The sequence below is a fragment of the Chrysemys picta genome, chromosome 12, assembly GCF_011386835.1.
Source record: "Chrysemys picta bellii isolate R12L10 chromosome 12, ASM1138683v2, whole genome shotgun sequence".
NCBI lineage: Eukaryota > Metazoa > Chordata > Testudines > Emydidae > Chrysemys > Chrysemys picta.
Window position 1 is genome coordinate 3866657 of NC_088802.1, and position 25447 is coordinate 3892103.

General features: G+C 52.3%; 1 protein-coding gene across 1 annotated transcript; it reads right to left on the reverse strand.

Annotated features, from left to right (window-relative positions):
- Positions 1-4841: 4841 nt before the first annotated feature.
- Positions 4842-23888, reverse strand: LOC112061414 (C-type lectin domain family 2 member H-like). Its single transcript, XM_065563135.1, has 8 exons — positions 23751-23888; positions 22098-22519; positions 21096-21118; positions 15942-16048; positions 15475-15579; positions 13900-14087; positions 7499-7602; positions 4842-5666 (listed from the first exon to the last, which is right to left on the reverse strand). The coding sequence occupies exons 2-8, from the start codon at positions 22512-22514 to the stop codon at positions 5525-5527; spliced, it is 1086 nt and encodes a 361-aa protein (XP_065419207.1). The 5' UTR covers positions 22515-22519; positions 23751-23888; the 3' UTR covers positions 4842-5524.
- Between the last annotated feature and the right edge of the window lie 1559 nt (positions 23889-25447).

The window sequence follows — 25447 nt, forward strand, 5'->3', positions numbered from 1 at the left end:
AGGGGGCTGGAACAGCTTCCGGATGAGGAGACATTAAAAAGACGGAGATGACTATGCCAGAGGTCGATAAAGTCATGACGGGTGTGAAGAAAGCAAATAAGGAAGTGTCATTTACCCCTTCTCTGAACAAAACAGCTAGAGGTCACCTGACGAAATGAATCGGCAGCAGGTTCAAAACAAAGAAAAGGAAGTATTTCTTCACACAACGCACAGCCAACCTGTGGAACTCCTTGCTGCGGAATGTTGTGTAGGTCAAAAGTGTAACTGGGGTCAAAAAGAATGAGATAAGCTCATGGAGGACAGGTCTATCGATGGCTATTAGCCAGGATGGCTAGCGATGCAACCCCATGCTCTGTGTGTCCCTAAATCTCTGACTGCCAGAAGGTGGGAATGGGTGACAGGGGATGGATCACTTGATGATTCTCTGTTGTGTTCATTCCCTCTGGGGCACCGGGCACTGACCATTGTCGGAAGACAGGATACTGGGCTAGATAGACCATTGGGCTGAACCAGTACGGCTGTTCTTATCTAATCTATCTATCTATCTATCTATCTATCTATCTATCTATCTATCTATCTATCTATCTATCCCCATACACCCAGGGCTGCCCAGACCGGGGGGGGGGGGGCACGAGAATATAGTATTCTATTGTATTGCAACTTTTTTTTATGGAAGGGCCCCCCAAAATTGCTTTGCCCCAGGCCCCCTGAATCCTCTGGGCGGCCCTGCATCCACCCCATCTATCTATCTATCCCCATTCCCAAGTTCAGCCCTGCTTTCCCGGTCTGCTTTGGTCACCAGAGTCCCCTGTGGTGGCTGTCCAGCAGTGGCCGGTGAGTCAGCGTGTGGTGTGAGCGCACGGAGGGTCATGCAGAGCACGGCTGAGCGAGCGCATGTCGCCATCCCGTCCTTTCCCTGCAGGCCCCGGGGGGGTGGACGGGTTTGCAGGCCAGGGACTCCGGGGGGAGGGGGGGGGGCACTTCCACTGAGCTTCAGCCTCTAACTTCTCTCCAGCGTGTTAGACATGGGTGTGGGGCTGGGTAACGGGATACGGGGCCTTTCCCCTCTAGGGGGTGCTGGCTCCCATCTGGGCCCAGGGTTGGGGGACTGGCTGGCTCAGTGGGGGGGGGACCCTGTGTGTGTGTGTGTGACAGGCTGACACTAGATCTAACCTGCCCCCCTCCCATTCTTTGCTGCCCAGTCACCCCCTGTCCTGTCCAGCCTGTTAATACAGCTCATTGTGCTGCGGGGGGAATGGGGTCCAGTCACTCATTAACAGCCCCCTGCGTCTTGATGGCCCTGTTCACACAGGAGGCTGGGGGCCGGGGCGCAGCCCCAGGCCGATATTAACCGGACGTTGCCCCGGCTGATTGTTCCAGGACTGGCCGGGACTGAGTGTCCCTGAAGTGCCCCATGACGCAGGTGTTTGTGGGACTGAGCCAGGGGAAAGGGGCACCCATGGGTGTGAACAGACCAATAGATCGCAAAGCACTGGCTGTGATAATGCAGCCGGCTCTGGGGAGGGGCGGCTGGGGAAAAGCCGCACAGCGACACTGCACGAGGATGGCTCACCTGGTGCTGAGATGCAGCCAGCTCTGGGGAGGGGCAGCAGGTCCTAGCCTCACAGCAGCACCTGAGGATGAGCTGGGGGAAGGACAATTCTGGATCCCTTTGAAACGTCACAAGGGATTTAGGGGCTCGCCGGGGTTCAAACCCACTGCGCTGGATTCCCCCCCCCCCAGCAGATCACGCCGGCCCCTGGCCTGTGGGACAGTCCCAGAGAGACTGTAACACTGAGCCTGACCCTGGGCCCATGGGGTGTAGGGGGTCACGTGCTAGTGAGAAAATAACCCAAGGCCCAGTTCTGCAGCCCTGCTGTGGCATGAGAGAGCATCACCGCCCCCTGCTGGTGGGAATAGAGAACTGGGAGGTGTGTGTGTGTTAGCACTGCCCCCTGCTGGTGGGAATAGAGACCTGGTCTCTCTCTCTCTCTCTCTCTCTCTCTCTCTCTCTCTCTCTCTCTGTGTGTGTTAGCACTGCCCCCGGCTGGTGGGAATAGAGACCTGGGCTCGCTGTGTGTGTGTGTGTGTGTGTGTGTGTGTGTGTGTGTGTTAGCACTGCCCTCTGGTGGTGAGAATAGAGACCTGGGCGCTCTCTCTCTCTCTCTCTCTCTCTCTCTGTGTTAGCATTGCCCTCTGGAGGTAGGAATTAGGCGTGCTCTGTGTGTGTGTGTATATGAGTATGTGGGTAGTACTCCGCCCCCCCCCCCCCATTAGTCCCACAGATCCCCGAATATGTCCAGTCACCCCTGATTTTGCCCAAACTCCTATTTTCTGCATTTAACAATCTCCAGCCCTGGACAGTCTCTCAGCCCAGTGACTGATCAGGCTGGTCCGACGGTGCCAGCCAGCAGCACGCGCTGTAACCCCACCTGGCCATACCCGGCTGCTCCGAGTCCGACCCCCAACCCCCGGCCCTACGGGCTGTCACTGGGGGTGGTGGGGGCTGGGGGCCGTGTCATGTGCCCCTGGAGAGGGATAGAAAGAAGGATGCGTGTGGGGATGGAGGGAGGGATGGAGGGAGGGAGGGATAGAAGGAGGGATGCGTGTGGGGATAGAGGGAGGGAGGGAGGGATAGAAGGAGGGATGCGTGTGGGGATAGAGGGAGGGAGGGAGGGAGGGAGGGATAGAAGGAGGGATGCGTGTGGGGATGGATGGAGGGATGGAGGGAGGGAGGGAGGGATAGAAGGAGGGATGCGTGTGGGGATAGAGGGAGGGAGGGATAGAAGGAGGGATGCGTGTGGGGATGGATGGAGGGATGGAGGGAGGGAGGGATAGAAGGAGGGATGCGTGTGGGGATAGAGGGAGGGAGGGATAGAAGGAGGGATGCGTGTGTGGAGGGATGGAAGGAGGGATGGATAGAAGGAGGGATGCATGTGGGGATAGAGGGAGGGAGGGAGGGATAGAAGGAGGGATGCGTGTGGGGATGGATGGAGGGATGGAAGGAGGGATGGATAGAAGGAGGGATGCATATGGGGATGGCTGGCCAGATGGAGGGAGGCAGGGACGTAGATGGGGATAGATGGGTGGATATGGCTAAGGATGGAAGCAGTGACCCTGACAAAGATTTGGGGGCCATGGGGGACAAGCAGCTGAACACGAGCCCCCAGCGAGGCATTGAGGGCAAAAGGGCTAATGAGATCCTGTGACGTATACCCTGGGGAATCTCGAGTAGGAGCCGAGAGGTTATTTTAGCTCTGGATTTGGCCCTGCTGTGACCGCTGCTGGAATCCCGTGTCCAGTTCTGGTGACCACAGTTCAGGAAGGACGTTGATACATTGCAGAGGGGTCAGAGAAGAGCCACAAGAACGGTTAAAGGATTCGAAAACACACCTGCAGTGCTAGACTCAAAGGGCTCCATCTCTCCACAAAGAGAAGGTGAAGTGGTGACGTGTTCACCGTCTATATCAGTGGTCACCAAGCGGTCGATCGCAATTGACTGGGCGATCCTAGAGGATTCCCTGGCGATCATGATCTCTGGTGGCGCAGCGTGGTGGCCGTGCTCCCTGCCTACCCTGGCCCCCACACTGCTCCCAGGTGCGGCCAGTGCGGCTGCGTGGCCCTGAAGTCTCCCTCCGCGTGCTGCTCCTGCCTGCAAGCACCGCCTCTGCAGCTCCCATTGGCTGGGAACGGGGATCTGTGGCCAATGGGAGCTGTGGGGAAGGTGCTGGCAGAGAGGGGCAGTGTGCAGAGCCACGTGCCCTCCCCAGGGGCCACAGGGCCATGTTGGCTCCTTCCAGAAGCCACGTGGGGTCGAGGCAGGCAGGGAGGCTGCCTTAGCCTTGCTGCACCGCCGACCGGGGGCCGCCCAAGGTAAGTGCTGCCCGGTGGGAGGCCGCACCCCAACCCCCTCTCGGAGCCAGGACCCCACACCCTTTCCTGCACCCCAACCCCCAGCCCTGAGCCCCGTTCTGGAGCCAGCACCCCGTGCCCCCTCCTGCACCCCAAGCCCCCAGCTCTGAGCCCCCTCCTGAAGCCAGCACCCCAAGCCCCAGCCCTGAGCCCCCTCCCAGATTCAGCACCCTGCACCCCCAATACTCTGCCCCAGCCCAGAGCCCCCTCTGCACCCAAACTCCCTCCCAGAGCTTGCACCCCTCAGCCCCTCCTGAACCACAATCCCCTGCCCCAGGCTCAGCCCAGAGCCCCCTTCCACACTGCAAACCCCTTGGCCCCAGCCCAGAGCCTGCACCCCCTCCCGAACCCCAACCCCCTACCCCATCCTGGTGAAAGTGAGTGAAGGTAGGGGAGAGCGAGCAATGGGGTGGGAATAGGGGGGGGGGCTTTGGGTAAGGGGCGGGACTCGGGGAAGGGGCAGGGCAGATCTTGGGTTGCCCTTAAATTCAAAAGTGATCTTGGGTGTAAAAGGTTGGTGATCACTGGTATAGCTGGACCACTTGGTAATAGTGGCGGGGAAAACGCCACAGCGGCCCAGCACTGTAGCATTTAATTTCAGAAAGGGGAACTACACAAAAATGAGGACGTTAGTTGAACAGAAATTAAAAGGTACAGCACCAAAAGTGAAATGCATGCAAACTGCAGGGAAACTTTTAAAAGACACCATAATAGAGGTTCAACTTAAAGATATCCCCCAAATTAAAAACCACAGTAAGAGAACCAAAAAAGTGCGACAGTGGCTAAACAACAAAGTAAAAGAAGCAGTGAGAGGCAAAAAGGTACGAGGAGAGATTAATAAGACTGGAACTTTTCAGCTTGGAAAAGAGATGATTGAGGGGAGATATGCTAGAGGTCTATAAAATCATGCCTGGTGTGGAGAAAGTAGATAAGGAAGTGTTGTTTACTCCTTCTCATCACACAAGAACCAGGGGTCACCAAATGAAATTAATAGGCAGCATGTTTAAAACAAACAAAAGGAAGTATTTCTTCACACAACACACAGTTAACCTGTGGAACTCTTTGCCAGAGGATGTTGTGAAGGCCAAGACTATAACAGAGTTCAAAAAGGAACTAGATAAATACATGGAGGATCGGTCCATCAATGGCTATTAGCCAAGCTGGGCAGGGATGGTGTCCCTAGCCTCTGTTTGCCAAAGCTGTGAATGAACGACAGGGATGGATCACTTGATGATTCCTTGTTCTGTTCATTCCCTCTGGGGCACCTGGCATTGGCCACTGTCGGAAGACAGGACACTGGGCTAGAAAGACCTTTGGTCTGACCCAGGATGGCCGTTCTTATGTTCTTATGATTTCCTGTGGCTTGGTTAAAAAGATCACTTGTTTTAAAAATCAGATCCTTCAGAATTGTCAGATGTTAGCACTGGGCTTCTCGATGACTACGGATCTGTCTGTCCTCACAGTCTATGACGGTGACGTTTAGAGAATAATGTTAGTTAGAGGTAAACTGCCAAGATTTGCTCTGGCGTCATCCAGAGAGGTCCAACCTGGTTCCCGCCACGGGGCTATTATTACAGTCACGCTGTAGCCTAAGCCTGCAGTTTGGCTGCTCTTAACACTTTGGGTCTCTCTGCTTCCCCCCCGCCTGTCCGTCCGGCTTGCTGCAGGCCCACTTCCTCTCGGTGTCGCAGCCCGCGCTGTTCACAACGCCGTCATCCAGGTAAGCGCAGAGTCCGGCTCCTCTGACCTCAAAGCTGCAGTGGAGAGGAAGAGGATTAATCCCAAAGGCCCCGGTGAACCTAGCGGAAAAAGGCACACCGAGAACAACTGGCTGGAAGGCAAAGCCAGACAAATGAGGTATAAGGGACACGTTTTAACAGTGCAGGGGGGATCTTTGCACTGATGTAGCTACACCCAATCATTCCCCCAAGGTATATATCTCTTCACTGAAGTGTTATCCTGACCCCCCTCCATGCCCCCACAATCCTCTTGGCTGAGTTTCGTGGTGCTTTCAACCCGGGCTAGCTGGCCTGGCTGCTGTCCCCTGAGCTGGTAACCTGTCCGCTTTGTGGTGTGGACACAAGCGATACCCCTCGAGTGCTGATCATCCGCCAATGCCTTCCCACAATTCTCCCGCCATGTGCCCAGAAAGGACAGACATGTTCTCCCACAATTCATTGGGAAAGAATCAGAGTGTCTTGGCTTATTGAAGTACAAAGACCCAGGGGATACGTCCTCAGAAGTCCGAGTGACACACACCGGGGAGGGGAGCGCTGCACCGGCTAACCCAATAATTCAGGTAGGGCTGCTAAAATAATCCATGTGCTCCGACGCAAGTTAACTCTGCAGCGAAGACTTTCAATCAGTGTCAGTGCCCTGCACCAGGTTTAAATACTAGGCCAAGCCCTGTATTACGCCGGTGCGGGTCTCCTATGCTGGGGGGTTGTGCTAGGCTAGTGACACTGTCCATGTTCTTAAACGAAACTGACTCTTTGTTAAGAGAACAATTGACAGAGGTGCTGTGACTGCAGCTAACATTCCAGCCATGTGCACACAGACCGACTGCCTGGTGCTTCCTCCAAACTCTTCCCCCCTGCAACCTGTGCTCCTCCCTCCAAGTTCCATGCAGGCTGCTACACCTAATATAGGCTCCGAGAGCACAAATGCTGCTCACAGCCCTTGCAGAAGTGGCACAGTGTTTCTGGCCAGTAACCCCAAAGAATTAAAGTCCTCCCACTGCTGGCACCACATTAAGAGCCGTGCCATCCAGAAGCTGTTTGTGGTGCATGACAACAATAACTTTATTGGTCCTACAAAACTGTGACTATAAGGCCACCCCTGTGTGTGGTTGACAGAAGCGGGGATCGAATTTGGGAGTTCTGGGTCTAAGTGCTGGCACCTCTGCTGCCTGAGCTAAAAGACCAACCCCTCTTAGCTTAAAGGCTGTAGAAGACCCACAATTCCTCTATATGTTCCAATCAGTAGAGGGGAGCATAGAACGACTCGCAGTAAACTTGGGGTATGTGAAAAATGTTACGTATTCTTAAGTGCCACTAGATGGCGCTCTTTATGTGAGCCCTCTCCATACACACTATAGAGGGGTGGGAAGTAGATTTTTCAATTTGTAGGAAAATTGCCAAGTTTTAATGTAATGCTTCTCTAATGACATCAGCCTCGGCCCAGGCTGACGCTGGCTGCTGCTGTAAACTCCCAGCCATGACTTATAGTGTGACCTATACACAGATGACAGACAGTGTGTTGGATCCCTGCTAGTAGGTACAGCCCATGCTAACCCCACCCCAGCAGGGGGCGCTGTGGGGAAGGAAAGAGGAGAGCAGTAGGCCCAGCTGTTGGGCAAAGTTTTGACAGATCCCACTGCTTCCACCAATACCTCTCTGGGAGTAGACAGGCCCCTGCTGCCACTTCCAGAGGGGGAAAAGGCGGCTGCTGCCTCTCTGGAAATGGGGCTTCCCTGAGGCTCCCAGGTGGTGGTGGGGCTCTGGCCATAGTTGCCCTATATCATGGTGTGGTCCCCCCAATTCTGACCCCCTCCCCCCCGTGTGCAGTCAGAAAGAAAGGGACTCACAGGTGGTTAAATGCAGCGCCATCCACCCATCTCCAGGGCTGGCCCGGTTCCCTCCGGAGTCCAACCCAGTGATTGGAGACGCCTTTATGGTGCATTGCGGTTTTCTGAATAACGCAAAGGGAAATCGCACGTCATACGTGTCCCTCTCCGCCACCCATTCCTTCACTGTCTGTTCATGGTCCCTATGTGGCCATGGATTGTAACATGCTGTTATGTTGGAAGGTGCTAATGGAGGCCACCAGGTCACTCAATGGGAGTTGGGCACCTAAATAGGGTGACCATATTTCCCTGTGCTGAGTTCAGGACACCTGGTAAAATTACTGGTATTCAAGCGAGTTCAACGGCTGTCAATCAGCCAGAACTATGCAGCAGAAACGTTCAAATGAACAGTGAGTTGACTGAGCCCCTGTTAAAAAGAAATGCTGCGTAGTTCGATTCTTTTTATTTACCTTCTTATCTTTAAGGCTTCAGGGTTCACACAGGGAGGGGTGACACACACACACACTCCCGTACCCCTCTCCCACACAGGGTGGGGTGGGGTGACCAACCGACCCAACCCTCCCTGCCTGGCGCTCTCCGCCCTCCAGGCCTGGCTGTCTTGATAGCTGCCTGTAAGGGGAAATGTGAGGAAGGTGGCTCCAGAAGAGAAACATGGAAAAATACCAACGGTCCCTCATTGGACAGTCTTCAGACTGAGGCCAGATAACACGACACAACCCCACCACTGGCTGCCTTCGCGATTGCACAGTTATAAAAGAGATGAAGTGCATGTTTCACTGAAAATGACATTTCTAGGACATTTTGTTGTATCCTTATAATATTCTTTAAAAATACCAGAACTTTTGATATTGATTACAACCACTTTAGAGCTGCTCTATGGAGCATGCAAAGAAGCCCCCTTGGAAAGGCAAAAGTAAATCGCTTGCTCCTTTCACTGCAAAATGAACATGAAAGACGTTTTTCGACTCCATCATTATTATTGGTAAGAAAATAAGTGTAGAATGAAGCTTTTTTCGTTGACAAAGCAAGAGAATATGGAGCATGCTAAGGGGTGCTTCTCATCCCTGGACTTCAGCGAGGAGTGCGTGGGTCTGAAACTGGACCCATGGCAAAGTGGCTACTGGCTTCAGACTGTGGGAGAGTCGGCTCGGAGCCCAGATGAGATTTCTGGTATATAGTAGTCAGTGCAAAGGATAGTAAAGTCCATCCCCTAACATCTGAAAACATCTCCTAGTTGTGAAATGCTGTCGAAGTGGGGGTGTTTCAGCAGAGGAAGGCCTCCTTTAGGTCAAACTGTGAATGGCTCTCTTCCCCCAAGTTTCTCATCCCCTCAGTGTGTGGGGATCTGTGATTTTGTATCTGTTTTCAACAGCCAGTGGATTTGTTACACTGTTTCAAAATGTACAAGGCAATCACAATTTGCACGGGCCTGTCCTATGTTCTGCAAAGCCAAAAAAGGACAAATCAGAACTGTCTGTCGGGGGGGCTGGAACCATTTGTATAGTGGGGGGGCTGAGAGCCAAACTGTAAACCCTGGATATGATGGAAACCACTTCAAGCCAGGGGGTGCAGCAGAACCCCCCATATCCCTACTTCCAGCACCGATGACTTTCTGGGTGTGTTATGATGTAATGACCCCGTGTCTCTATTTTATAATGTGTCACCAAGTCAGAACATAAACAGCGCACCCAGAAAGCCGTGACTTAGCTTGCAGGGGGCACCCCAGACTGACTTTACATAGGATGAAGTGGCCTAGAAAGCTTAACCCTAACCCTGATTGTACAATGAGGCGGAACGGTTGCTTCTGAGTGGATTCTGGTCGGCAGTGGAAAGTCCATGGCAGTGACTGGTACCCGTCATGGATTAACTCTTTCTGGTGCTCTACTCGGAGACTAGTAATGTTGCTCCTCCACCCATTTCATCTAAGCATAGAAGTAAAAATCTTGTCCCCAATAATGCCCCTCCCTTATAGCTTCCTAGTGCCTCATGCTCAAGTCAGCAAATGGGCAAGATTTCAAGTACTGGATAAATCAGCAGGGATTGGCCGTCGAGCACAAATCACTGCAATGCTCCCTGCAGAGGATCAGAGAGAATCAGTCTCATTGGAGAGCGGATGCTAATACCACAGGGCAGATTTCCTCACCCTTTTCAGGCCGATGAGCCCTTGTTTGAAGTTAAACATGTTCATGCCTCTTGACACTTACTATAAAAGAGTGACAATGTCTCAGTGACAACAGTCGGGTGTGTGTGTGTCTCAGGAAGTGGACAGAGACTGTGGGCCTTGAAGGGCTGCAGTGTGCGAGGAGTGGAGACAGACAATGGCGGAGGGCGATTTCCATGGGGCGAGTTATTGGGAACAATCTCATTCTGCTGACTTGTGCCATCGGGCTCAGGACAGCTCGTGGGGGCGGGGGCATCAGGCCAGGTCCGGGCTGCCCCAGAGTGGCCAATGCACAGAACTCACAAGCCGAGTTTAAAGCTGGAGCTGGGGGGTGGGAATCCAGCCGGGCACCGCGGCCGGTGCCTGTGATCCCCGCTCCGGGGGAGGCCGAGGCCGGCGGATCGCTGGAGCTCAGGAGTTCGGGGCTGCCGGGGGCTGTGCCGAGCGGGTGTCCACACTCAGTTCGGTATCGATATGGGGATCGCTGGGGAGCGGGGGGTCCCCAGGTTGCCTAGGGAGGGGTGAACCGGCCCAGGTCGGGAACGGAGCAGGTCAAAACTCCCGCGCCGATCAGCAGTGGGATCGCGCCTGTGAACAGCCCCTGCGGCGTAGCCTGGGTAAGACAGTGAGACCCGGTCTCTTTTTATACAGACACCCACCGGAGACCCTGTGTGGGGCGGTGGGAGCACCCACAGAGCGGGGATCCTGAATAGGGGCAGAGGGAGGCACCATGTACCAGGGCTCATGAAAGGGCGAACAGGGACACGAGGTAGCTTTCAGAAAGAACTGCGATCTTCATTTACAGACTGCAAGTGATGGGGGGAGAGAGACCTACAGGAGGCTAAACTGGGCACCACAGGCAGAGAACAAGGTGCCCCAAGGCAATGGCAGGGACTCGTTAGATGAAATAGGCCCAGATGATCCCAGCAGGGAACCACGCCCGGAGGTGGGTGCCCCTGTTCCTCCTGCCCTTAGGAAGACCTGGTATCTGGGTGGCCCACTCCAGATAAGAATCCTCCATGTGGTTTCCCTCGCTTCACCTCCAGATAAGAGCAGTGTGTGGAGGGGGTGGGAGAAGGCTGTTTGGCAGATATGTAAAGGGGGGACGGTGTCTCCCTTTCTTGCCCACGCCCCTCGAGGGAAGGGATCTCAGTGTGTCTGGCTGTCTCTGTTCCTCCACCCGTAAGAACCCCTGGTGTGTGGGTGCACCCAGCGCATGAAGGATCTCGGGTGGGTGGGTGTCTCTCTCTCTCCCCTAGTCAGGATCTCCGGTGCGTGGCTGTATAAAAAGAGACTTTGTCTCCCCCAGGCTGCGCTGCCCTGGACGTTCACAGGCACCAGCCCACTCGTGAACTGATCCCCACGGGAGTTTTAACCTGGCTGTGTTCACCCCTCCGCGGGCAACCTGGGGACCCGAAGCTCCGCAGGAATCACCGTCGTGATCCCAAACTGAGCGCAGACCCCGATCCACACAGCGCGCTGCCCCCAGCCCCTGAGTTCATCAATTCACCCGCCGGGCTGCCCGTGGGGTCGGGATTCACTTTCAGACACAACCCCCAGTGCCCCACCCGCCTCGCTGTCTGCTCGCCCCAGATTCACACTCTGTCAATTCTACCCTCTGGCCACACGGGGGCAGCACGAACGGTCTCATCTAAATGCTCTTTGCATTGACCCTTCAGATGCAGAGTGAACCCAGCGCGCAGATCTCTGGGTGCGGCCAAATCCTTCCCCGAACCCACAGTGTCAGCAGCAAATCCCCTGGGAAAGATCCGGAGTTTTGCCGTTAAAACCAAGGAAAATGTACCTTGTTCTGTTCTAGCTACAGCGGGAGATCGAAGAAGCTCAATTGGTTTCACTGAATGAAGAGAGGTTGGAGGCGAATTCACCACTGGTTTTAAATCCTTCCCCAGGGCAAATATCGGATTTCAGGGGTTCCTTAATTCCCCAGACAAAGGTTGAACAAGACCCCAGTGGCTTGAAGTCGATGTCACTAAATCCCAACCGGAAATCACCATCTTTTAACCGTGAGGCTAATGGCACAAGCTCCGCAAGGGACGTGGTAAATTCCCCATCACCGCGGTGTCTAAAGCAAGATCGCGGCTCGTTCAGCGGGATCCCGGCCGGGTGTCCCTGTTTTCATGAGCCCTGGTACACGTTTCCGACCTGGGCCGGTTCACCCCTCTTTCGGCAACCTGGGGACCCCCAGCTCCCCAGCGATCCGCCGGCCTCGGCCTCCCCCGGAGCGGGGATCACAGGCACCCGCCGCGGTGCCCGGCTGGGTTCCCACCTCCCAGCTCCAGCTTTAAACTCCGCTCGTCAGTTCTGCGCCTCGGCCACACGGGGGCAGCCTGGAGCTCCGCTAACGCCGCACCTGGCGGGCTGCATTTCCCCCGCCCGGCAGGTTGAACTTTCCCCGCAGACACACGTGGGAGCAGAAGCCGGATCCGTCCCACAGCCACAGCGTTAGGGGCAGCTCCCCTAGAAAGGTACTGACGTCACCGCTGACGTAACTGACTAGCCAGAGCGCTGCCTCCAGGTTCTTCTCTGCAGGGTGACCGTATTGGCCGAGGCTGAATACGGGCCCCGGGTAACATGGCTGGTAGTCAAGTGGGTTCAGCGGCTGGCAATAAGATCGATGCGGCACAAACCTACAAATAACATCAAATTGACTGAGCCAGAAATGTGAACCCTGGCTGAGAGCCGGCACGCAGCGTTGGCTGGTCTGCGTCTGCCCCCCGCGCTGCATCTTCGCCCCGCCACCAGCCTGGCACCCCCACCCCCATGGCTGGCCACTGGACCCTTCCCACTCACCACTGGTGGGCAGGCAGCTGGAGAGCAGGGATCCGGCCAGCAGCAGGGCCCACCAGTACTGACGGGATGGGGGGGGGGGGGCGCTGGGGAGACAGTAAATATGGGACAATTTGCCCGTTTTAAGAAAAAGTCAGGACACCTGCAAGAGGGTTTAAATACAGGACTGTCCCTTTAAAAATAGGACATGGGGTCACCTGAACACTCTCTGGGTGACCACACAGGACTGGGGAGGAGCTAGGAATTGAACGAGGGTCTTTTAAGTACAAGGTTATTGCCTTAACTCTGAGGCCATGCCCTGAACCCAACCTGCCCTAGCTGCAGTGCCCCCCCTGGCCTGAGCTACCCAAGCAGGCTTGTGGACGCCAGTTGTCGATTGCAGTCCAGTGCCTGGATGTGGGTCGTTGAGCCTGCACATGAGGCCTGCTATTCTGTGTTCTCAAACCACAGATTACAAACTGTTTGGGGAATGGATTTGTTACATGTCTGTACAAGTGTCTCGTTCAGCCTCTGTGATCTGCATATTCACAAAGAGGATGCGGGTCCCTGGTCAACAAGAGAGGAAAAGTTGGAGAGTGAGTTGTGTAGAAGCCTGCTTGTTTGGGGCTATAGTTTGCATCTGTTTTCTTTTAATAACCCCTCCTGTTTAAGATAGACAGTGATTACATATATTAATGAGGCCTTGATCCCTGACTGTGACCTCTAGGACTACTATAATAGAACTAATAAATTAAGAGAACAAAGACGCTCCACCCCTTATGGTTCAAAACAAGAACTGAGTGTAAGTGACACAGCCACATCTGCCTGAGTTTGCAGAGAGCCTGAAGCAATCGCTGAGAGAAAGAACTGCCCAAGTGTCACAGATGCAGCGGCGCTGCCTGAGTCTGCAGAGAGCCTGAGCCACTCACTCAGAGGGATGGCACAGGTCCTGCCCATCTCCACTGAGTGTTAAATCTGAACCCTAATGACAACACATTGCTATTTAACCCTACCTGGGGTTGCCATCTCTTATGGTTTTATCATTAGACTCGGTGTTTAGTCCTGAAGCCGCAGCTCCTGGGTCACAGGAATACATAAGAATCTCAGCCTTCCATTAAACAGTTAAAACATTCCCAGCTCTGAGTTTGCAGAAGAAAGCTTCAAAACATGACCCGAGTGCACAAAAGAACCCCCAAGCTTAGCGTGGCTTTCAAAATGCCATGATTTTTAAGCCAAATCCCATGATTTTTTTTGGAGGGGGGCATGATGTGATTTTTTTGAACAGGGTTGGTCACCACTGCCCCAGCGGGGACACTTGGTGTCACAAGTGGGCGGGGCTTGGGTTGTGGGCGGAGTTTGAATGGTGTTATGTTTTCCCAGTCTAATGCCAACACCTCCTGCTGTGGGCAACCTGGTCTATTGCCGTTACAAGGACTCGATGGCTCCGTCTTACCAGAGCCTCTAAGCTACTGTTTGCAGCCAGAGAGGCACCGTGTGAAGCGCAGTAATTCTGGCCGGACTTCCAGTTCCCTTCCGCTTCAGAATAATAGTAGCACTTTCCTTGGGAGGCGATCCAGCCTTCTGGGCAGCAGGGGGCAGCAGACGCTCTCAGAGCGGCCATGTCAGGTTTGATGGCAGCTCCTGGTAATGCACAAGGATAATAACAAGTTAGTGCTTCCACCATCACGGGGGTGTGTGTGTGTTGTACTGGTGCTCCGGGAACAGGGTAGACACAGCTGTAATCATAGACGTGTTGGGCTGGAAGGGACAATGAGAGGTCACCAACTCTTCTGGGGCAGGGCCAAGTAAACCCAGACCATCTCTGACAGGTGTTTGTCCAACCTAGTCTGAAACACCTCCAAGATGAGGACTCCACAACCTCCCCTGGAAGCCTGTTCAAGAGCTTAACTACCCTGAGAGTTAGAAAGTTTTTCCTAACATCCAACCTAAATCTCCCTTGTGGCAGATGAAGCCCATCGCTAGTTGTCCTACCTTCCGGGCAAATGGAGAACAATTGATCAATGTGCTCTTTATAACAGCCCTTAATACAGTTGAAGACTGTTATCGGCCCCCTCTCAGTCTTCTTTTCTCAAGACTGAACACACCCCATTTTTTTAACCTTTCGTTAAAGGTCAGGGGTTCTAAACCTCTGATAGTTTTTCTTGCTCCCTGATAAAAATGTGGATGAGAATAAAAAATGTGGAAAATTTTGAGTTTACAGAAAAAAAATTGCAAATGTTTCATCTGAAAACCAAACTATTTTGACTTGGAAATGTCAATGCAGTGCATCATGGGAGCTGTAGTCTTGGTGTCTGATGCTTCCATTCTCTTCTATAGGTGTGGCTCCTTGGTCAGATGCCATCTCCCATGATGCACCATGGTCTCCCCTTTAGTGAAGGGACTGTAACGTTGCAATCCTTAGCCTTATGGGAGATGAAGTCCAGCTGGAGTTCCAGCCTGGCCTCCACATGTTCCCCGTAATGAGATCTTGACTTGCAGTGTCTCATTCAGCCACTAGATGGCTCTGTGATCTGCACCAAGTCGCAGACAGGATACAGGTCTCTGGTAGGGTGACCAGATGTCCCGATTTTATGGGGAGCTTTGTCTTATATAGGTGCCTATTACCCCCCATCCCTTGTCTTGATTTTTCACACTTGCTATCTGGTCCTCCTAGTGCCTGGTCAACAAGAGAGGCAAAGTTGGGGAGTGAGCTGTGTAGAAGCCTGCTTGTTTGGGACTATAGCTTGCATCAGTTTTCTTTTAATAATCCCCTCCTGTTTAACATAGATAGTTACTTCATATGTCATGACATTCCCTATGCCAGGGTTGTCTACGCTAGTAGGGATCTCCCCTATAGCAGGGGAATTCCTAGTTAGGGAGATGTTAGTTTCCATCCCGGTTATGCTCCTGGAGTAGCTCAAAGGGGGCCAGGATCTGGCCTTGCATGGGAAAGGGAAAAGAGACTTGGGAGGACAGAATGTGTAACCGAGTCGCGGAGAGGGAGCCAGCCTGGGCCCTTTCTACTCACGTGTGAAAACAAATATGGTGGCGCTCAATCCTCCGATCGCAATCAGGAAAATGAGTAGGACCATCCACGCCATGAATGTCTGGATCTTGGAGAAAGATGGATCGTCTGCAATGGGAGTGGGGAAAGCCATTTAAAATTCCTCGGGGACAAAGCTACTCAGAGTCAGAACCCAGGCTTAGTACATAGTGTAGACAGACGGTGGAGGTTTTAGGGGGAGGCAGCAAGGCAGTGGATTGCACACTGGCCTGGAATGCAGCAGACCTGTGTTCATTTCACTCCTCTGTACCTCAGTTTCCCCATATGCAAAATGGTTCAATAATACCAATCTCTTTTGAGATCTACCAATGAAAAGTGCTAAGTATTATTATTCCTGGAAGCGGGGTTTCAAACGGGCAGCGCTCCCTTCCTCTGGTTCAATTTCTGCGTATTTAAGATGAACCCACCCTCATACGATTGTTCTCCTTTACCTTTGAGTCCGACTGGGTCACCGTCCTCAGCCTGCTTCGCCAGCTCCACCATATTTATGTCTCCCCTAACGGTAGAAGTTGGCTTTGATTTTGGAAACTTCTTCCGGCTACAAAAACACAATGTTACATTGACGATACCTGAATGTTCTCTAGCCGCGCATAGCATGGGTAAGGGATGGAGAATGGGGGAAGAGCAAGTGGTGAATTACTGAGTTATTTGCTATTGGGTGCTATAAAATGATTCTTTCATCCAAAGTCAATCACAGGTCTCATTAGAACCAATGGATGGCCAAGCACCCTCTTTTAAGCTCAGAGGGAGCAATTGTGTAGAAAGAATAGTAAATATGGCAGGCGACCAGCTTGGCTAAACAGTGAAATCCTTGCTGATCTTAAATGCAAAAAAGAGGCTTATAAGAAGTGGAAGATTGGACAAATGACCAGGGAGGAGTATAAAAATATTGCTCAGGCATGCAGGAGTGAAATCAGGAAGGCCAAATCACACTTGGAGTTGCAGTTAGCAAGAGATGTTAAGAGTAACAAGAAGGGTTTCTTCAGGTATGTTAGCAACAAGAAGAAAATCAAGGAAAGTGTGGGCCCCTTACTGAATGAGGGAGGCAACCTAGTGACCGAGGATGTGGAAAAAGCTAATGTACTCAATGATTTTTTTGCCTCTGTCTTCACGCACAAGGTCAGCTCCCAGATTGCTGCACTGGGCAGTACAGCATGGGGAGAAGGTGACCAGCCCTCTGTGGAGAAAGAAGTGGACGTGCACAAGTCCATGGGGCCGGATGCGCTGCATCCGAGGGTGCTAAAGGAGTTGGCGGGTGAGATTGCAGAGCCATTAGCCATTATTTTTGAAAACTCATGGCGATCGGGGGAGGTCCCAGATGACTGGAAAAAGGCTAATGTAGTGCCCATCTTTAAAAAAGGGAAGAAGAAGGATCCGGGGAACTACAGGCCAGTCAGCCTCACCTCAGTCCCTGGAAAAATTATGGAGCAGGTCCTCAAGGAATCAATTATGAAACATTTAGAGGAAAGGAAAGTGATCAGGAACAGTCAGCATGGATTCACGAAGGGGAAGTCGTGCCTGACTAACCTAATTGCCTTCTATGATGAGATAACTGGCTCTGTGGATGAGGGGAAAGCAGTGGATGTGTTATTTCTTGACTTTAGCAAAGCTTTTGATACTGTCTCCCACAGTATTCTTGCCACCAAGTTAAAGAAGTATGGGCTGGATGAATGGACTGTAAGGTGGATAGAAAGCTGGCTAGATCGTCGGGCTCAACGGGTAGTGATCAATGGCTCCATGTCTAGTTGGCAGCCGGTTTCAAGTGGAGTGCCCCAAGGGTCGGTCCTGGGGCCGGTTTTGTTTAATATCTTTATTAATGATCTGGAGGATGGTGTGGACTGCACTCTCAGCAAGTTTGCAGATGACACTAAACTAGGAGGCGTGGTAGATACACTAGAGGGTAGGGATCGGATACAGAGGGACCTAGACAAATTAGAGGATTGGGCAGAAAAAAACCTGATGAGGTTCAACAAGGACAAGTGCAGAGTCCTGCACTTAGGACGGAAGAATCCCATGCACTGCTACAGACTAGGGACCGAATGGCTAGGTAGCAGTTCTGCTGAAAAGGACCTAGGGGTCACAGTGGACGAGAAGCTGGATATGAGTCAACAGTGTGCTCTTGTTGCCAAGAAGGCTAACGGCATTTTGGGCTGTATAAGTAGGGGCATTGCCAGCAGATCGAGGAACGTGATCGTTCCCCTTTATTCGACATTGGTGAGGCCTCATCTGGAATACTGTGTCCAGTTTTGGTCCCCACACGACAAGAAGGATGTGGAAAAATTGGAAAGAGTCCAGCGGAGGGCAACAAAAATGATTAGGGGTCTGGAGCATATGACTTATGAGGAGAGGCTGAGAGAACTGGGATTGTTTAGTCTCCAGAAGAGAAGAATGAGGGGGGATTTGATAGCAGCCTTCAACTACCTGAAGGGGGGTTCCAAAGAGGATGGAGCTCGGCTGTTCTCAGTGGTGGCAGATGACAGAACAAGGAGCAATGGTCTCAAGTTGCGGTGGGGGAAGTCCAGGTTGGATATCAGGAAAAACTATTTCACTAGGAGGGTGGTGAAACACTGGAATGCGTTACCTAGGGAGGTGGTGGAGTCTCCTTCCTTGGAGGTTTTTAAGGCCCGGCTTGACAAAGCCCTGGCTGGGATGATTTAGCTGGGAATTGGTCCTGCTTTGAGCAGGGGGTTGGACTAGATGACCTCTTGAGGTCCCTTCCAACTCTGATATTCTATGATTCTATGATTCTATGATTAAGTCCCTTTATTCAAGAGGGAGAGCTACAAACAATGGAGGGACCGCCCAAGGCACATGACTGTTGTGTACTGGGACATATATGGTCAGGCCTAGGGGGTCAAAGCAGGAGTTGGGGTCAGAGCCAGAGTCAGTAGCCAGGAGTGGGGCATAGAAACAGGGATCTGGAACAAGGCCAGCCAGCTACAGCTTCACCTAGCCACTCAGACAACTTCCTGTGCCTCCATCTGGCTTAAATAGTGAGTCTGAGCCAATCAGAGAGGCTGGAAATCTCCTCCAATCAGGAGCTTTGTGGGCAGAGCATCTGGTGAAGTAGGGTCTGCCAGCCCACATTCCCTGCTGGTACCAGCGAGCTGCCGGGTGGTGGCTGCAGTCTGAGGACTGACTGCGGACCTGGATTCGAGAGTTGAGATCCCTCACATCAGCGGAGCTAAGCTGTGCGGGCCGAGGGTTTGCAGACGCAGGGGCTAGGAGGCTGGTTGCAGCATGTGTGTCTTGGAGGCTGAAAGCCAGGGGAAGCAGAGAGATAGAGCTTTTTGGGCACAGAGCTCCTGGCTTGGGGGTGGGGAGGGACGGACACATTCCATTATTGGTAAGGGGGAGGGCACAAGAGGAAAAGTTTGGGCACCACTGGATTAAAGAATTAGAACATCTGCCTTGTAGTGATAGACTCAAGGAGCCCGATTTATTTAGTGTTACAAAGAGAAGGTTCAGGGTGACTTGGTCCTAGGCTATAAGTACCTAGATGGGGAACAAATACTTAATAAAGGGCCCTTCAATCTAGCAGAGAAAGTTACAACATGACCCACTGGCTAGAAATAGAAGCTAGACAAATTCAGATTGGAAATAAGATGTATGTTTTTACCAGTGAGGGTAATTAACCATTGGTTCAACTTACCAAAGGTCATGGTGGATTCTCCATCACGGACACGTTTTACATCAAGATGGGATGTTTTTCTAATGGAGCTGCTCTAGGAATTAATTCAGGGACAGTCTCTGGCCTGTGTTATCCAGGAGGTCAGACTAGATGATCCCAATAGTCCCGTCTGGCTTTGGGATACACAGGAATGGGACATTGGTGTCCCCCCGGCAGACTGAGCTGATACTGCAACCACACAAAGGAACCACAACCTGGTAGGAACCCACCCAGATGGGAGCGTAACTTGGGGGTGGACCAATGTGTTGCCTGGACACTGCAACACCTGAGCTAGGACCCAGTGGAGTAGGAGGGCCTTGGCCTGACCACTAGGCCAGCTGGCTATCGCACTGACCCACCACAGAGGGCCTTTATCAGAGGGGGAAACTGAGGCACAGAGAGTCTCAGGCCACCCAGGATGTTTGTGATGAGCAGGGCTTTGAACCCAAGGCTGCCAAGTGCTTAGCTAGTGAATTAATCATTGGACCAGCTTCCCTCTCTGTACTAAATGCAAGATCCAGCAGTAGCTAATCCCCTCTACAACAGCTGGTCAGGAACGTCCCATCAAACTGAATTTCTGATGCAAAATGCAGTTTCCAGAAAAATCAAAATTTCCTGCAGGAACATTTCAAAGTTGCCAATTTTTTGTCTCAGTTTTCCTTTGGGAAAACCAAAATGGGACATTTTGTTTCGGGTCCGTTCAACGTTAATCTGTGTCTGCCTGAGCCGTCGCGGTGCCTCAGGGGAGTTGAAGTTCGGATGCTTCATGCTCCCATTCGCCTCTCTGGGACGGGCTCTCTGGCTGGACTACATGTCCCATGATGCACCAGGGTCTTCCTGTTGTGTGGTGCATCACTGGAGTCACGTTACCATGGATGCATCATGGGAGATGTAGTCCAGCCAGGGAGCCTAGCCCATAGGGAAAAATGAAGGCAGGAGGCACCCGAACTACAACTCCCATGAGGGGAGATGCATAGGAAGATGCAGATTAATGTTAAATTGACTCGAAACAAAATATTTCAACATTTCTGGGATTCTGTGTTCAGCCCCAGGAAGATATGGTTAACCCTTTTGGCCTGAGTGGTTCACCAGTATTCAGGGCCTTGCTGGGTTATTTCCATTAACAGGAGAAATCAATTATATCAGTTGGGTCTGTTCTCAGTGTGATCATGTTTATTCACAAAAAATGCCCACAAAGTCCTGTTCCTTCGAACACGGGAAAAACAAACAATAGCCGGCAAGTTCCTTGCTCGGATTCCCCACGTCTGCCCTTCCAGGGAGTTCTGTGCCCAGAAAGCCCTGTCTCTCTGTTTCCTTTCACACTCACAATGGTTTCCTCTGGCTTTTTGCCTCTAATACACAATCTGCTACTGATATCCTCATCCCTGCATTTGCAATCAGGGACACCCCTCGGCCCAAGCAGCTTAGATCTTCCCTGCCATGAGCCTTGGGCAGTCCCTCCATGGTTTGTAGCTCTCACTTCTACATAAGAGGGGCTTAGTTGCTCCTTCCATTGAGTCTGAAAGTGTCTGGCCATCCACTGGCTTTAACCACATGTGGGAATGTCTTTGGATGAAAGGCTCACTTGATGGTAGTCACTTAACACCTTTCAGCGTGACAAGACAGCCAAAGTGGAGGATTTTGAAAAGAGCAAGAACTGTGCTCAGGGGGCTAGAGGGACACTAGGGTACGTCTACACTGCAAAAAACAAACCAACCCTCACCAGGGTTCAGAGCCTGGGCTCCAGCCCAAGTGGGAAAGTTTACATTGCTTTTATTACCCCTGTAGCATGAGTCCTGGGAGCCCGAGTCAGTTGATGGTGGCTTTGAGATTTGCTTAGGAACCAAACCTGTTTCCTAGACCCCTTCCCAGCATAACAAAGTTCAAGGGGCAGCAGTTAGCAGGAGCCACTTACCCGGCCAAGGGACGCCTGATGCCCTAGAAGAGAAAGCAAAGGAAACTCAACCCATATTCCATACAGCAGATCCCCTGTAGAGGCAAGATGTTGCTCACACCAGAAAGGGGCCTGTGAATAGGTGCCCTCCATTGCCTATCACCCCAAATGTTGGATGTTTTTGTTTTTTGGGATTCCAATGCTGGGACGTGGCATTGAGTGGAGGGCGAAGGAGAGGGCTTGGGTAGCCTGAGTTATAGTTCACTTGTGTTTGCTATTGTTATTAAAAATTTCCTTCTGTTAGCCTCAAATTCTGAGCTCTTTACTCAGGTTGTCACCTGTACAACTTGTGATAATCATATAGGGGTAACCCATTAGTTGGCAGCGGTAGTAGGCTGTTATCCACTATGTGGACGAGCTACTAGAGAGCACCATGGTACACACTTTACAAATGTACTATACTTACTCAGGTAAAACTCCTAAGGGCAGCAGTAAAACTGGGGTGGGGTGGGGGAGTTAAACTTTTTGATAACAATTTCATTGCACATTTGAAAAAAAATCCCCAAATTTTCATTAAGAAAAATGGCCCTTTCCCCCGGCTTTTTTAAAAAAAGGTTTTGTTGAAAAAATGTCAATGTGCTTGGAGGATAATGAGCTTTCTGTTCTCTGCTTTGTTTATTTATACTGCCAGTTGTTCAAGACAAGGATTGTCTCTTGCTGTGTGTCTGGGCAGCGCCTGGCACAATGGGGCCCTGATCTCAGCTGGGGCAGGGACTGTCTCTCGCTGTGTGTCTGTGCAGCGCCCGGCACAACGGGGCCCTGATCTCAGCTGGGGCAGGGACTGTCTCTCGCTGTGTGTCTGTGCAGCGCCCGGCACAACGGGGCCCTGATCTCAGCTGGGGCAGGGACTGTCTCTCCCTGTGTGTCTGTGCAGCGCCTGGCACAACGGGGCCCTGATCTCAGCTGGGGTCCCCAGGAGCTGCTGTAACACATGTAATAATTAATCATTTAGCACAATACTACCTGGTTTATGCTGGCATCAGCCTCCTCTCTGGGAATCAGTGTGTGTGATTTATGATTCTGGGCATCCCTGCAGACAAGGCAAATGAAGGTTTGATCCTCTACGCAGTAGAGTTTTAGCTCTTCTTTGTGGTTCGCACACACCCTTTCTGGCCACAAACTTGGCTCCTCTAACAGGAACTGCTTGTCTATTTCTTCCACCTTCCAGGGTTGGTTGTCAGAGCCGGATTTTCCCTCCTGAATATCTTCTTTGCACCACGGGCAGGTGATTTGCTCTGTCACTTCTCTCCAGGGCCGGTTGATGCAGGCCTGGCACAAGTTGTGGCCGCAGTGTCTGATCACTGGATCTCGACAGCGCTCCAGGCAGACAGAACAAGTAACGAGGCCCCGGAGATGCTCAACAGAGTTTGTGTCTTTCATGGCTCCTGCGGGAGAGATGGTGGAATGTGAAGTTTACGCTTGTCTCCTGGGGTTATTTTTTGTGTGCATTGGTTGCCTATACTGGGCCTTTGGAAAGGAGGAGACGGCAAGGGGATAAGGTGGAATAAATTGAGGGTAGGCAGACAGATATTCCCCTAGGTACCATGGCATTGATAGTTCTCTATCTCTACCGTTCTAATAATGCCAACAACATGCAAACGGTGACTCTCCCTACCTCTGGTTTATAATGTGGCTGTGTTTGAGGGGATTTTAACAGAGCAAGCGAAAGGCCTGATCTCAGAGCTACCCACTGTCAGATCTCCAAGTTCCTGTTCCAAACCACACAGATGAGAGAGCTCTTCAGAACAGAAAGTGAGGGGGGAAATAGTTAACATTGGCATTCTTTGCTGTTCGACATGGCTGTACCGGTTTGGGTGAAACTTAAAAAACCCCAACCAACCAAACCCTGAATTCCGGGGGCAGAGATTTTAGGAACAAACAGGTAAAGTTATAAACAACTGAAAATAGAGGGTTATTAGGGTGAGCATCAGGCAATCTGAACGATGCACATCTCGAATGCTCGTCCTTAGTAGCTCTCTGTCTATATGGTATTACGGGGGTGTTTGATTATGTAGGGCTCAGTTCTGCTGCCAGTTTGAAATCTAGTCTGTTTCAAAACAGGTTAACAGCAGTTTCTGCTCCTGCATCTGCTTCTTAGATGTCCTTCTATGTATAGTTTTACAGTCACTCTTTACTATCTTAAAGGATTATTTTTTTCTGCCCAGTTGCTCTGTGAAAAACCGGCACAAACACGGGAAACCGACAAAGTGTGCAGCAGAAATTGTGAGAGAGACTGTACACAAAGTGCTGTCAAATGCAGCGAGACTTCAGTCGCTTTAATCATGTGAGTAATCTCACTGATTTCCATGAGACTAATCAAGTGATACAAAACAGCTTAACATTATCAGAAGGACTTACTTTAAAATAATCAAATCAATGTAACTGTAATTCTGTGGACTCATAAACATCCTTCCACCCTCCACATAAATTAAATACAGTTCCCAGTTAGTTTGAGCTGAAAAACAACAGAAGCTTTTTTTAAAGGTCATTAGACTGCATGAGAATGTATCAAATGAATGTTATAAAGGCTGGAGATGGAAAATGAGAACTCCTTCACAGGTTTTTGGATGCAGCCTGCTTTCTGGTGAAGATCAGTCTGGTTGAGAGCTACCATACCTGGAATATGCTCTTCGGTTGTCACAAATCTCTGACTCGGGAGACCTCATCTGGACCGTGTGCTCAGCCCCTCTGCGAAGTCCCCAGCTGAACAGCGAGTAGTTACTGCCAAACTTCAAGGAGTTCAGAGAGGGGCAGTGAAACCGATCGGGGGCTCACAAGGGGAGACTGAAATAGCTAACGGGGCTTGGTTGGTTGATTTCTTTTCCTCAGCCCTGGTTGATTGGCTGTTTGCTGTAACCCCATCCTGGGCCCTGACCCACGGTTACTTCACCTCAGCCTCACTCCACACCTGCTCCTCATATCTCTTCTGCCCTGTCCTCCTGGCCCCCTCCATACCCTCCTAAGTAAACTCCACACTCCCAAAAATATTACGCAATTAACATGCCATCACACTGTTCTTTTGCTCCGCTTGTGTGTTATACTCCTTCCCCTGACCCTGGGCCTATTTAGATTGTAAGTCCTTCGACACAGGGACTGTCTCTTCCTGTGTGTCTGTGCAGGACCCAGAACAATAGGGCCCTGATCTCAGCTGGGGCAGGGACTGTCTCTCCCTGTGTGTCTGTGCAGCACCCGGCACAACGGGGCCCTGATCTCAGCTGGAGCAGGAACTGTCTCTCGCTGTGTGTCTGTGCAGCGCCCGGCACAACGGGGCCCTGATCTCAGCTGGGGCAGGGACTGTCTCTCCCTGTGTGTCTGGGCAGCGCCTGGCACAACGGGGTCCTGATCTCAGCTGGGGCAGGGACTGTCTCTCGCTGTGTGTCTGTGCAGCGCCCGACACAACGGGGCCCTGATCTCAGCTGGGGCAGGGACTGTCTCTCGCTGTGTGTCTGTGCAGCACCCAGCACAACAGGGCCCTGATCTCAGCTGGGGCAGGGACTGTCTCTCGCTGTGTGTCTGTGCAGCGCCCGGCACAACGGGGCCCTGATCTCAGCTGGGGCAGGGACTGTCTCTGCCTGTGTGTCTGTGCAGCGCCCGGCACAACGGGGCCCTGATCTCAGCTGGGGCAGGGACTGTCTCTCCCTGTGTGTCTGTGCAGCACCCGGCACAACGGGGCCCTGATCTCAGCTGGGGCAGGGACTGTCTCTCCCTGTGTGTCTGTGCAGCGCCCGGCACAACGGGGTCCTGATCTCAGCTGGCGCAGGGACTGTCTCTCGCTGTGTGTCTGTGCAGCGCCCGGCACAACGGGGCCCTGATCTCAGCTGGGGCAGGGACTGTCTCTCCCTGTGTGTCTGTGCAGTGCCCGGCACAACGGGGCCCTGATCTCAGCTGGGGCAGGGACTGTCTCTCCCTGTGTGTCTGTGCAGCGCCCGGCACAACGGGGCCCTGATCTCAGCTGGGGCAGGGACTGTCTCTCCCTGTGTGTCTGTGCAGTGCCCGGCACAACGGGGTCCTGATCTCAGCTGGGGCAGGGACTGTCTCTCCCTGTGTGTCTGTGCAGTGCCCGGCACAACGGGGTCCTGATCTCAGCTGGGGCAGGGACTGTCTCTCGCTGTGTGTCTGTGCAGTGCCCGGCACAACGGGGCCCTGATCTCAGCTGGGGCAGGGACTGTCTCTCCCTGTGTGTCTGTGCAGTGCCCGGCACAACGGGGCCCTGATCTCAGCTGGGGCAGGGACTGTCTCTCCCTGTGTGTCTGTGCAGTGCCCGGCACAACGGGGTCCTGATCTCAGCTGGGGCAGGGACTGTCTCTCCCTGT